The 14,377-nt window shown below is 44.4% G+C and overlaps 1 protein-coding gene across 1 annotated transcript; it reads right to left on the bottom strand.

The window, feature by feature from the left end:
• Positions 1–5,151: 5,151 nt before the first annotated feature.
• Positions 5,152–7,287, bottom strand: LOC148823342 (ankyrin repeat and SOCS box protein 17-like). The gene is made up of 3 exons (XM_088928385.1): positions 6,884–7,287; positions 6,228–6,507; positions 5,152–5,364 (listed from the first exon to the last, which is right to left on the bottom strand). Exons 1-3 carry the CDS (start codon positions 7,285–7,287, stop codon positions 5,152–5,154), a joined length of 897 nt encoding a protein of 298 aa, XP_088784511.1.
• Positions 7,288–14,377: the final 7,090 nt, after the last annotated feature.

Raw genomic sequence — 14,377 nt, 5'->3', positions numbered from 1 at the left:
CAGGATTGCAAGGGAGCAGGAGTCTATCTCAGCAAGCAGCGGGCGCAAGACAGAATACAGGACGGGACGCCAGTCCATCATAGAGCAGATAAACACAGACATGCACACACTCGTGCAGGGCCAGTTTTCCCAAAAGCCAATGAACCTGCTTGTATGCTTTTCAACTGTGGGAGAAAAGCCATGTGAGCATGGGGAGAACATACAAACTCCACACAGACAGCACCTCAGGGATTGAGTCTGGGTTCCCAGCTCTCCAAGGCAGCAATACCAACCACTGCGCCACTGTGTGGCCCCTGTTTTGGTTTTGTTCTGCAAAATGAGAAGTTATTCTAAGCAAAGATTTTGTGTACTGTACATTCATCAGCTCACAGATTCTGCCCTAGCAGCTGTGGGTCTTGCTGGGAGAGGGCACCGGCTGCTCCTTGAATACGCTAATGACAGAGTAGCTCAGTTTCTGTGCCTTCACAAGCTATTCCCTGGCTTATTTGATCAATTTTTTTTTAAATTAAAAGCAGGCCTGGGCTTGTCTAAAATCATAGGGGGTCTTCCTTTTTAGTGACTTTGATGCAGTACCGGTGAATTCCATGTTATTTGCTATTCAGAGTATGAAAGGATGGGTCCTTTTTAACTTTCACATTAAGCCCCAGTCAACTTAATGCGACTTATGTATTTGTTTAGGAGCTGTGCACTGTACAGCTCCTTATGCGGCTAAGAATTTAAAATTTAAACAAAGGCAGCAGTAATGAAGTTGGGGGATGCATATTTCTTTTATCTATGAAACAATACCTCCTCTTAAATGTTGATTTCTAATGAATCCTGCATCCTTGAATCTGTAATAGACTCTTCCAGGTGTCGTCCAAAAACTGCATGTTAACCTATGTTATATTTCAGTGGTGGACGAAGTGGGTCCCCTGCCTTACATAAAACTCTTCGGGAAGAATGTCACAATTTATTATGTATTCTTATTTACAAAATAGTTTAGTCGTTTTCAAAAATGACTAAAGCAATCATTAAATGAAGAGTGCAATATTCTTGTTAACATGCTTACTCAGGGTACATTTATAGTAAGAAATGAAGAGGGCATTATAATCCTGTTTTTTCTTGACGGGCATTGTGCTGGAATGAGCACAGCATTTTGAAGCATGAGCGTATGGCAATATGAGTGGTTTCCTTCGATGCAAAAACTGGGTATTTCTCTTCAGGCTTACAGGAGTGGAGATCTGTTTTTAGGTTTGGAGCTGTGATATCACGCACTGCTGTTGGCAATAAAGGCATCTACAGTAGGAGCTGTGACTTGTCTAAAAATGTGACAAGCTTTTGAGGAGCAGAATGTTCGGAATGGGTGGAATTAATTTTATTTTCAATACAATATGTAAAATTTAAAAATAATCTGCAGGCTGTTACAGGTATGCGTCGTCTCGTGAAATGGGCTTTTCTGTAATTCACCCCCAGTGCCTGGTTCCTTGTTCGCAGCGCTGGGTGGTGCTGTGGCTCTTGTCACTTCCTGGCCCCTGAAGACAGATTGTTTTATCTCTATGTGCTTTGCAGCCTGAGGTAGGTTCCCGCATACTGGAATGCCAAGGCCTTTCTTCGGCGATGACTTTTTTGGGGATTTTTCAGAGATCTGCACAATAGCTGCCAGGGAAGAGCAGGGCAGCGGTGTAATTTCCCACAGATGGATGGTCCAGAGCAAACCCCTTTTCTTTCATTGTCGAAAGGTTAAAGCTTCCAAAGAGATTTCTCTGGCAGGTTTTGTTCCATCATTTGCTTACTTAATAAGGTCATTGAAACCATTTTTCGTGCAAGCCTCAGGGCCTCTCCAGCTCTGATAACCGCTTTTAAACGAGCAGAGGAATCTTACATTTTTAGCTGCTCTGTAATTCCTTTGCGTGTTATATTCGTTTGAACAGTCTTCATGCAGGCACACCTCTTCTGTCATATAAATTTAGCTTTTCGCTTCTTTTGAGGGTGTGTATGTGTAAACCCTTAGTGGAGAAGATGCCTCCACTACTTTAAAAGTGGTTGCCATTTTCACTTCTACACGAGTTTTCTGTGGTTGAGGTTTTTGGTAACAGCCCACTCCAGAGGCTTAAATAATCTTTGTGTTGCAAAATAATTACAGCTTGCCTGCAGTGCACATGACTGTTTGGGCTTCCTTGTCACCATTGTCTCCATGGTTAAATACAGAATCTGTCTGCCAGTCCATGGTAATGTGCATTATGGTAATCGGGACAATATATGAGTTTCATAAGAAATAAGGAAGTTATATATGATTATTCAGTAGGTAAACCAGACCTGCTGAAATCAAATCAATAAATCTGAGTGTTTTCCAGGAAAGGTGGTATGTGGTAAACATTGTTTTAGAGGAAAGGGTTAGAAAAAAGATATCCCTTTTCTCTTCAATAATTTAGCACTTCTGCTACTATTCTTTACAACAAAATGCTCAATTCGTTCAGTGTTCTGTTTCTGCTCCAAAGTTCTTCAGTGTTAGTCTCCAAGGGAATGCACAGGCAGCTGTGTGGGGTCCTGCATTAGTCTTCATTTCCCAGCCCGCGTACAGCCCAGGGCTCAAGTGAACTCCAAGGCTCTGCCTGAGATACACGAGATATCGCTTAGAGATGCCAAATAAATAGGTTACAAATGAAAAAAACGGTAGTTACTTGTTTTACTATGTGCACCTATGTTTTAGGATTCAGTAATCAACTATATTCAACAGCAGGATATATTCTATTCGCTGACATACTGTATACTGTATTTCTTTTGAATTAGTTGAGGCTAGCAGCAAAGATGCGTTCATATGAACAATGAATGAAACGAAACCCACCTTGAAATCAAAATATATTAATGTAAGCACAAAATTTTACTGACGTTTCGGTAAAAAAAAAATGCAATTGCGGATCACCTCCGGCGATGTCCTTTACACATGCAGACGGGAATTGCGAGATTCTTCGAATGAAAAATAATAGGACGTCAGGCCTGGATACCTGGAAATGAACCGCTGCAGGGAGACGGTTATTGTATGTTTGGCATTAAGGGGGTATTGAAGTGCAGCTGTGTCTTTGCCATCACGCTGTGTGGGTGTGATGCTGCGTGCAGCAGAAGGCATTTCAATTTCAAACATCTTTGTCTCATCAGCACTGACTCTGACAATCACTTTCAACACCAGAATGCCTATTTAAGGTCTGGCAAACCACTAACGTTCATGGCCTCAAAGGCCCAGGTGTACTATATACAGTGTGTAACATCTAACTTACATAGATAATAGGACTTTTAATGACTGGTGGCACGGTGGCATTGCAGATAGCTCTGCTGCCTCACCACTCGTTGGTCCTGGGTTCGATTCTAACTGGGGGCAACGTCTGCGTGATGTTTGCTCTGGTTGTATCTTTGCGTGATCCCCTGTCATGCTTTTCAGGTAGATTGGAGACTCCAGATTGTCCTTGTGTGTGAGAATGCACTGGGAGAAATGTGTCTCTCTCTCCTATGCTTCTCCAGTTGGCCATGACCCTCATTAGGAATCAGACGCTCTGTGTCTGGATGGACTTTCAATAATATAAGTACTTCAGATTAGGAACAAGCTACAAATTCATATTAATGGAATATCAGCTGAGATTCCTTTTCACGTTTCATGAATATAGGGTACATTACAGGAAATTTAGATATGATTATCATAATACTGTAGAGCTACGACGTCTTAAATAGTACAATGTGTTGTAATTAATTTTTATTTTTTTGGTTATATGGCATATTATTGTAAGGAGGTCATAGTGCCTGTTGGCTGACATAAGTGTCTCGTTTTATGTCGAAATTAAGAGAACAATTTCCTGAATGCTGAAGCCTTTATTTCTTTTAAGTGAATTTCTGATGATCAAATTCAAAGTTCCTTAGATTGTATTTTTTTATATCTTCTAGTTTGCAGGCCTAAAACATACAGAGGGCTTGACAGCAGAAGAGCACTGTGGAGTTTGAGTATAAATTTCACAACGAGCGTGATCTTCTGTAACTATGAGGCTTCATGGGTGGAAGATGACAAAGCACAGCAGTAGTTGTTAGTTACAGCAGAGTCCCGCTGGGCTTTGTTATCATCTGTGCAAGTGGTACTGTTTATCAGCAGCCAGGCCTCAAGGGCTGTGGGGATGAGCTGTTGTTTGTAGCTAATAGCTGGATTCTTCTTGTTGCTGGCTCTGCTTCTCAAAAATGTTTTTTGCTATTGTGCAGGTTGACTCTATGAAACGACAACACCTGCATATACAGTATTAAGTGGCAGTATTTATTCAGAAAAACAGGAATCTGTAACTGCCTTTTGTCATCACAGGAGATAGGGTGGACATGGCAGACAATGCAAACTGTTAACATGCAAATATAAACTGAATTAGATTTCTGTCAAACCGCAGCCAGCACGTCCAACGCTGAACGTAATTTTAATACTTTACAAAGCATTTGTAAGAATCCCGCAAGAACCTGACTGTGTGTCTTTTGAGCACTTGTAGACAATTGCATACACACTCAATATTTGAAATAAGCTCGTGCCTTTTTCTGTCTGCTGAAATACTGACGTCCCACACTATTCATTTTGTGACGTGTTGTCCATTTCCCAGGTGCTGGGGTAACTGCAGAGAAATCAAAGACCCTCATTTGCTGTTTGTTCAGCTTGCCTGCTGCTGTTTACTTACTGAATTTGTTGCTATTGCTTTACATAAAAAGGTCTAAAAGAAAAAGAAAAACAAGCTCAGCCAGACTGTACTTCAAGACCTCCAGTGACTCGGCTCAGTGACACGGAACTCTATTGTTGTGGCAAAAGCTAGAAATGATTACAGTTGCAATTAAAGATGACCGTGAAGTCAACCCCATTATTAGATCATAAAGTATCTCTCTTGACAAAAGGAGACAACCAAGCAGGTATTGCAAGACAGGCCATGATATGTTGCAACTGTTTGCTCTGATCTGCAGTGTTTGTTGATGGTCGCCATTCTCAAAAAAGTGCTAATTACATATCATTAGGTGTAGGATGTCTGGGTGTGTGGGATAATGAAAAGCAAGGACAGCATTGCTGTTTAGTACAGTATAGGGGTTGTTTTACTTTCTGTTGCCCTGTAGTGTTCCCAGGAGGGGGCCCAGATTGTCTGCGTGTTCGCCGCCCTGGCCCTGCCTTCAGGATTCTAAGTTCAGGAAGTTCTGCAGGGCGGCAGGGAGAGGCAGGGCGTTGATGGAGGCAGGCAGGTTCCTGCTGCCGAGCGTCAGCAGGCATGCCCGAAGGGTCACCCGACACAGGTGGGAGAGCTCGCAGGGGTCTCTGTAGCGGGTCACTGGTATACAGTCTCTCCAGTCAGGAACGAGAGGCATGCGTCCAAAGCCGACCTGGGCCTAGACACGCAACACAAGCACATCAGCAGTCGGCAACAGGAAGGCGACCAGCCACTGTGGTGACTCGGGGGAGGCGAAATTCTGCCCTGTGGGACGCTGTCCTCAGATCCCCTGCCAGCCGAAGACGGCAAACCGCCACGTTACTTAAGGGCAAGTTCCAAAATCTGATCAAGTGATGAGCCGTGATGGGTAACCTAAATGTAGTCCGCAATGATGCACAACCCAAACTAAAGCAGAAGATTGCTCCTGTTTCTCACTTCAACTATCTCCAACAGGAACTAAGTAGAAACAGCTTTATCGTTCAAACGTCCGAGAGTGTATTTTTAAAAATCGGATGCGTGCAGCCTTTTGTTTCAGGCTCTGGGCCACTGAGCTACCTGCTTGTAGCCTCTACAATACATATTAAGAGTAGCACCACTTAACTGCCCTCTTTGAAATGGAAGAAAACATTCATCCTTTAGTTGAATGTATTTCCTGGTGTTAGGAGAGTGTGATGTTACATTTTACTTTTAAATGTAGACTATATATAAAAGTATGACAAAGGTGAGAACCTACAAAACCCCTTCTGTCATCTCACTTGTTCAGTTTCTGGCTGTCATCAGCCCCTGAATCTCACCCTCGGAGCTCACAGACAGACGGATCATCTGCTCCAGGAACCTGCTGCTCTTGAAGCATACAGGTGCCTTACGCAAACATTTGGTTAAAATGGTTAATCTGCTGAAAAGATCATCCAGGCAGCCTTAACATATCCTGTGTCCTTAGAAAAATATATGAGCTTTGTACATATTCGTAGAATTCTCTTGATTATTTTTTTTTGTGCAACTTCGCTTTTACAGCCAGTGGCACTGGTCCAAAGTGCTTACCTCAATGTCCAAGACAGAGATGTGTGTTAGCACCCTGGCGCACAAAACAATGCACCTGCGGGCGTCGTCCATGATGTTGGCGAGGTCCAGCTCATCGAGAACTTGTAGTCGGGGCGGGTAGAACATGACGGTGAGCACGAAGTACGTGGGGCATCTCTCCTTCTCCAGCAGCCCGTACTGCATCAGGACCTTCAGAACGCGGTGCTGCCTCGTCTGTGCAACATAGTTTAGGGGTGTGACCCCACTCAGCGGGCTGGGGCTGTAAACTGGGGTGAAAGGTCTACAACATTGACAGAGAAGGGTTTTTTTTTTTACTTCTGCTCATTATCTTCCCAGTTTCATTATTGTGGTCGACATCGAGCGTCACCTTTTTTTTTTTGTTTACACCTTTTCGAGAGTAAACGGAAAGAAAACTGTTTACAAAGTCCAAGAAGGACAGGACGGTACGGTGTGAAATCATTTCTTTTTTTAGAAACGGAAAATCAGCCATAAGAATCTTGCGAGACATAAGGTTAAGTAACCCTGAGGTACTGTACAGTACACCCACGTCAAGGAAAAGTCATTTGTCGAGTGCGTTACAAATACAGAAACTTCGAACTGTATAAACTGGACCTGGCCTGAATAAAAGGTCTGTATATTTAAACCGCTAGTATTACCTCCAAAGGAGTGCAAGGTTATCAGTTTGGTCATCGGGATAACCTGTCGTCTTATCCAGTAGCGTCTTCACCAGATCAGGGTTTCCTCTCCGCGCAAACACCCAGTAGAGAATGGTGTTGATGCAGATTTCCGCGAACTCCAGGCTGAAGTGTTCCTCAAGCTGAAGGTCCTCGGTTCGGACGAATTCGATGTAATCTGTCAGCAACGCTTCAAACTCCAACGCGGTCGCCTGTCTCATGATTTTAGCCAGCGTCCTGTAGATTCGGGGCTCGTAACTCTGATATCCCCACTGGCCCGGGAACCGGTAGGGCACCCTTCGTGTCACACGCGATAACAGGTCGAGGAACACATTTTTATTTTCCGGCTCTGATATCCCGCGCTGTACATTATCTCTATTCGACATCTCGCGAAAATACGGGGAAAAAAAATAATGGAAAATAACGCTAAAGTTACTAGAAGCTTGACATCACAGTACCTTTAATAATCACAGTGAGCGACGACACGTTACGCACACTCCTGCGTAAAGCTTACAGCACATGTGCAGGAACATATATTTACATTATGTCTGTACCCTAATTTCTATTTAAAACACGCCTCTAAGCGTTTTACGATAGTATGAAAAGCTATATTTGTCTTTAAAAAAACTCTACAGCTGTTCTAATGTATAGATGTTTTTTTTTTATTTATGCGTCTTGAGATCATCTTCTGCAAGACTTGGTGACAGCAGATTTAATCTTACATTAATTTAAAATGAAATATACATAGCAAACATTGAAATAGAGCCCTGGACCACTGTTGTACCCAGTGTCTCTCACAGTGACACTACTGTTATGTTAAATGAGTTTTTCCAGAAGAAAATCAGATTTGCACTCGAATGTCTTCCCTTGTACAGTATAACGATGCGCCATACTTTGTGAAGCCGCTCGGCTTCCTGTTTAGTAAGTGATTCATTTGTTTGTCGCCATGGATTAAAACCATCAGGTTCAATAACAGCAAGTGTTCTCTTCCCACCTGTTTCTGTTTATACAGTATCCCCCCGTTGTGCAATTCTAGTTCTGAGTGGGAGTCGTCATGGAAAGACTTCAAACTCCCACCCAGCAGAAATAAGTCAGGTTTTTAGTGATTATATGAAACTGACATTCACTTATAGCATACATCATAACAATACGTTCGGATAATCCCTCAAGTCTGCAGCTCTTTCCAATTAGTGCGTGTCGGGAAATGGAAAGAGCGACCTCACAGTGCGGGACAATGCCCGGACTCGGTTCACACGCAGCAGGGAGCAGCTGCTATCAACCGGCTGTGTGAGCGCATTCCCTGCTCACACAGCGGCAAGCGAACTTGCTGCGAAACCCCACCTTTACCAACATATTAAAAAAAAAAGAAAGAAATTCGTACTACCATTCCGCCTTCGCTTACGCGACCAATACACGCCTCGCAATCCGCTCTAGCGTTTTCTGGCGAGCTCGGATCTCCGCTGTCTGTCTGCTCGGCTGGGCCCAGGGCACACTCGGGCGTATGAATAGAGAAAAAAATGTTGCCGCTTACAGATATAACGACGGCAGCGTTAATACCGTTCCTCAGTTATTGCAAGACTTGTCTCAACCACTCTCTCTGCACAGCAGATGTTTCCGAAGAAAGCATCACATCACGTCGGGCAAGAAACTATAAGATTTATTTTGAACGGCAACAGCTATAAGAATGAACAACATGATTTGTTTTTTTCTCTCCCATACTGGTCTGAGCTGCAAAGACAAAGTCATCCGGTGACAGAAGGGCGCCGTGCTTCCTTACTTTACAGTACTTTCCTTCTGCATCGCCAGGATAGCTACGAAGGCGGACACCTTCGCTTGCAAGTGTTTTTGCCTCTCTTTTTCCAGGTGGTTGACGCTTCTCGGCTGGTTGTACTGCAGCACCAGCTGCCGGAGGCTTCGCTGGATGGCGGATCTGGACATCACCACCCTGACGCGAGCGCTGTCCCAGGTGCCGACGGCAGCCGCGGCAGTTTCGGGGGGTAACCGGTGGGGCCGCTCCGGGGTGTCGGTGCGCAGGGGGCAGTACCGGTCGACTAGTATCTCGGGCTCTTGCGTGCGTCCTTCTAGCCCCACCCCTCCTCTGAACACACCAGGGGGGCAATCGGCCGATTTCAACCTCGTCTTCTTAGCCCTCAAAGTAGGTGCCTTCTGCTTGTTCCGATCCGGCGCTACTGGTGAAAAGCGAGCCAGCTGCTGCGTCTCGAATCGCTTTGGGCTCCGGCGGTCGATCGCAGTATTTTTTAAAGAATAACCGTCACGGTCAGCGCACATCCTCCCATTCCCATCCCAGGACAGCTCTCCCTGCAGCAGCAGTGCAGACCGACACCTCTGAGACGCGCAGGAGTCTTGGAAAGCTGGCGGCGCTCCGCGTTCGCAGTTCGGAGCGGGGGAACGGTGTGGCCGTCCTCTCCTGCTCAGCGCTTGCTCGGAAACGGGCCTCAAGAAGTTCACACTCCGCGCGTTTCTTTCCCGTGTCGCTTGTCCGGAGTGGAGGGCAGCAGACTCGGTCGCAGGATCGGAAAGCTTCACATCAGACGAAAGCGGAGTTTGGCGTCGAGGCCATTTCTCTTTTAATCCCCTTTCCAAGACTTCTCCGTCGCCCCCGGGTTGTGTTTCTCTTAAGGCCGCCCCACCAAAAGACTGATCGTCCCCGCGTTCCCATTTGCCTTTTCCAAAAGGGCTCCGTGCCTGCCTTCTCCCGGGTGTTAACTCGTTTTCCGAATCGCTGTCGGGGCTGGAACACAGTTCTATATTTATGTTAGCGGAGCAATCAAATTTAACACCCGATACGTCTCTTTCGCCCCTTTTCTTTCGGAAACTGGAATCGTCTGTAACGTGTGCAACCTCGCCCTCACCGAGGTTTCCGTTGATGCTGGGCTTTCTCAAAGTAAACAGGCTTGTGGCACCTGCATCGTGACCGAGAGGTCTGTCCACCGTGTCCGGATCATTTTCCGTGCGAGGACCGAGACCGCAAACATTCGCTTCCCCGCGTGTCACTGCGTGGGTTTCTAAGTCGCGTCTTTGCTTTGCCTCCTGATCGTCGCTGGCGAACTTGCCCGGAAAAAGTCCGCTCTCACGACTTACCGACTTCGACACAGGAGCCCACGCTTCGTGGACATATCCGCTTATTGCTCGTATCTCCCTCAGAGTCGTCCTGACATCCCGTATGCTTCTGTTGATTAGAAACAGCGAGCGGTTGCACTCCTGCTCGATGATCCCTTTATGAATGTCGCATTTTTTCCTTTCGTACGCGTTCTTCATGCGAGCCTTCATGAAGTTCTCGCTCCTTGCGCTAACTTGCATGGTTCAGTCTGTAGCCTTCATGTTTGTGCGGCGAAAGACCGCGGAACGCCTGGTTTGTAGAGGAACACAGACGAGAGCCGAGTGGGGATTAATCTCTGTGCACTCTTTAAAATGCATTCGTGGGAGGAGGCTACCCGGTGACATCAGAAGTTTCCACGAAACGGCCTGGGGAATTCTACAGAGTGACCCCGAAAACCCAAAGGCAGTGATCCCCTACAGTGTACAGTATACAGTAGATCGCACTGGATAATTAATGCTGCCCTGTCTTAAACTTTTTTTTTCCCCTGGCTCCCCAGAATATTTGAGGCTTGTAGAAATGCATTTTACAACGAAAATTCACTCGTGACTTCAGAACGCGTGTAATTTAAAGGACAAAATGGGGGTATATTATCAACACTCGCTTGGTTTGTTTTTTAGTACAAAACTTTAAATTCGTCAAACCTACCCGTTCAGTACGAACGTACTGCATTGCATGTTTAGCAACCTACTGTCTGCCAAAAACCGTGTTGTGCTTCTGTAAAATCTAAAATACAATCAAGTATATATATATTCTAAATGAAAGTTTTAAGTGTGCATTTTTATTTTTTTGATCATGTGGTTATTCTAAGGGTATTTAACCTCAATAGTTGCATTTAAACGGTTGGATTTCGGGGAACTGAAGGCGGTATTTATGGCTTAAACCCTCATAACACATAGCTATCCTCAATTTCCAGTTATTAGCCATGACACTATATATCATGTCATGCTGGTGGATGCTGCGCATTGGTGGGGGTGGAGGGGAGTCCCCATTACTTGTAAAGCGCTTTGAGTGGAGTGTCCAGAAAAGCGCTATATAACTGTAAGGAATTATTGTTATTATTATATGAATATTTCTTTTGCAGTCGTCAATTTGTTCGTATCGGCGTACTTCCGCTTCTGTCCACTGGATGGCAGTAATAAACTGGGTCATTCGCTAATGGCTTTGCTCCGTTTTTGCCTCTAGGGGTCTGCCTGCATCTCTTGCTCCTAGTGAGGCCGGCGAGCTGCTGGTGTTCCGTCCTGCTGAGCGCTTGATACTCCAGCAACTCCTCAGTGTAACTAATAATTCAATTAAATGGACATCCGTCTTCATTTTCACTGGCTAAAACAGGTGATGAGACATGAATTGGAAAGAGTAATCTCTAATTTAAGAACTGAAAACAGTATAGATGTCGTAATTAAACCAATTTATCCATTCAACAACAGACTCCATTAAATAACAAAGGACCAGACGTGGGAAGTCCTATCTTAAGTGTGTTGTATTTCTTGTGTCTCCATGTTACACATGTCCACTTTTAACCGTCCTCTGCTGGCAGAGAGCTCAAGTGGACAGTGCATGAAAGCGCTTTTAAATGCAGAACCGGGGGGGTGGTCTTTACACATAGGGTGGCGGGAGTGTGGAACAAGCTACCCTGCCATGCTGTTGAAGCCGATACCTTGGCTTCCTTCAAGAAATGGCTGGATGAGATCCTGGGATCAGCTCCTAAACTGGGCTAGCCAGGGCTAACTGGGCCAACAGGCTAGATATCCTGAATGACCTCCTCTTACGTGTAACTGTCATTATGTCCTTTCTTATTTCAAACATCCAAACAAGCTTGTGCTGCCTTTCAGAATTTGCTTAGAGCTCTATCCCAACATCGCAGGATAGTCAGTTTTGTTTGCTGCCCGTGGGGAAAACTGCCCCATTACTCTGCTTCAGCAGTGCGTAGGAAGACTACAAGTCTGATCTGTGGAGGCTGGGTTCCGTTCTGCGGTTAGTGAAAGCATTTGGCTTCGGACAGCAATCGATACTTGGCAACTTGGAGAAGTGTTTGAGAATTCCAGTTGCATGTTTAAATGGCCTTTTTTAGAGAAAGCACAACACTTTTTATTGCTCGGTATAAAACAAGGGGATACAACCTGTCTGTCTGCACTGTAAGCACCCCTTGCGTGCAGTGTACCCCAAACTCCAGAAAGTGCCACAGTGTGCAAGAGTAGAATAAGAAACTATGCATTTGAGAGGCTACCTTGACAGTTCTGCTTATCAAGTTGTTAGCGGGATATTGATCTAAGAAGGCTCTGTCAAAAGACTGAATTAGCATCCACGGTATGAATTTTAATGCTTTACAAGGCTCTGAACAATCCATTATATCGGCAACTAAATAGAACAATGTGCCCGTCAGAAAACTCCCTGAAATGTATCTGCAAATCATAATGAATAATGAGCACACACAATGAATTGAGTCCAGATAGATGGTGAATTGGCTACACAGAAACTATATATTGTGCAGCAGACATTCGGGAAAGCAGACTTCTCTTTCGGTATTCAAATGGTGCATAAGGATTGTATTTCTGCAAGCCATAATCATAAAAACCCACTGAAAATTCAAAGAAATGCTACCCTCTGCATTCAGTGCACATTTCCCTTCAGCTATATCCTTGGGTTCTGGGTCTGATTACGAATCGGTCACGTTCTGTGTGGAGTCTGCATGTCCCCTTTGACCATATGGCAGCTTGCTGACTAGGTTAACCGATGTCTCCAAATTGTTCCTGTGTGCTTGTGTCTGTGTGTGTCCTGTGATGACCTCTGCCCTCTTGCCCTCGGTTTCCAGGGTTGGCTTCAGTCTGCTGTGACCTTTCAGCAGGAATAAACCACTAACTAGTAATGGACGGATTGGCAGTCGTTGTCATTTCTCAACCTGGGTTTTTGGAGGCTGAAAATCTTGTGCAGAAAAGGACAGAACTGAGTGATCATGTGGATTTCCAGTAGGTCACGGTCAGTGTTTGGATCTTTTGAAAGACAGCCTTGCTCTTGGCAGATAATCTGCATTGTTTTAAGAAAATCTGACAGTTACTTTTGGTTGCACTTAAAGTCGTGTTAATTCATTGTTCTAACTTGATGAAAAGTCATTTTTTATTAAAATGCGGTTTCCGTATTTTTATATTAAATGAATGGCATGAACAGTTGACCACAAATACATTTTTTTGCATTTGTTAAAATGGGATACCTCTTAGACATTTTTTCTTTTGAGATTTCATGTCACACGTGACATTTAATGAATTGCAAATATCGTCCATAATTGCCTGTGACAGTATGTGAAGACACTAAGCTCTGTCTTCAGCCATGCACTGCGGCAGTATGGCCAAATTCAACTAGCGCATAACTCTCCCTCAGCTGTGCATTGTGTGCCGGGACTTACAGTAATTCCTTCCCATTGTTTCACTTCATTGAGCAGAAAACAAGCAAGCATGAATATTCTGTTTTTAAATGCTCCAAATAAAATCCAGAATTTGCAAAATCCCTGCAATGTATAAATATCCTGAGAGCTGCGCATCTTTCTCATTTAACGCAAGCCTGACCTGTGGCAGTAATATGACTCTCTCCCTAAACGAACCTGTCTCGAGCACATGGCAGAAAGGTTTAAGCAGAGGCTTTGAGTCCTGCTACGAGCACCGCTGAAAATCCAGGATCAATATAAATACTGGATGCTGTTTCAACATAGCAGGCGGCTACAGCTCCTGGCTGGGTCAGCAATGGCTGCTTTAATAAATTGCACATGAAGACTAAACAGGGAAAGCACAACCCCACCGCTGTTCAAAGTGAAAATTGTGGAGATTTATTTTTTTAAAACATTTTTTGGTTCACCTCAGTGTGCATCCAGCCCAGACATACTTGTGTTAGGCCCCCCTGTTAGAAGACAAGCTGGAAGTAGAGACTTCTGGCTCTACTAGGTCCTAGTGTGCACAATGCAGTGTGCCAGCATGTTTGGAGAATATGTCCAAGACTGGTGCACATAGGCCTTTGTCTAAATTCATTTAAAAAATGTCTGGGTTTGCCGTGGCCGTTTCATAATATATATAAGATTATATATAAGATTTACCATCAATTGCATTAGGGATATGATTACTGTATATTATTAGGGCTTGTTTGAGAATATATTAGGGAAAACCACAGTAAATAAAAGGTTTTGCCACTACACAACAGTTGTGTACAAGAAAACTTTAACCATAACGTAACTGAACGTATGCATCTGCATTGATTTTACAATGCAAACATTGTTCAAATATTTTTAGGGGTTTAAGATTATATAGATTGCCTGGGGCACCTTCCATATGGAGTTAGAATCTTTTCTCAGAGTATGCACAGGTTTATGCCAA

Source organism: Atractosteus spatula, chromosome 11 (genome assembly GCF_055471065.1).
Source record: "Atractosteus spatula isolate fAtrSpa1 chromosome 11, fAtrSpa1.hap1, whole genome shotgun sequence".
In the NCBI taxonomy this organism is placed as follows: Eukaryota; Metazoa; Chordata; class Actinopteri; order Semionotiformes; family Lepisosteidae; genus Atractosteus; species Atractosteus spatula.
The sequence above is the reverse complement of the archived record's forward strand: the minus strand, read 5'-3'. Positions and strand labels throughout refer to the sequence as shown.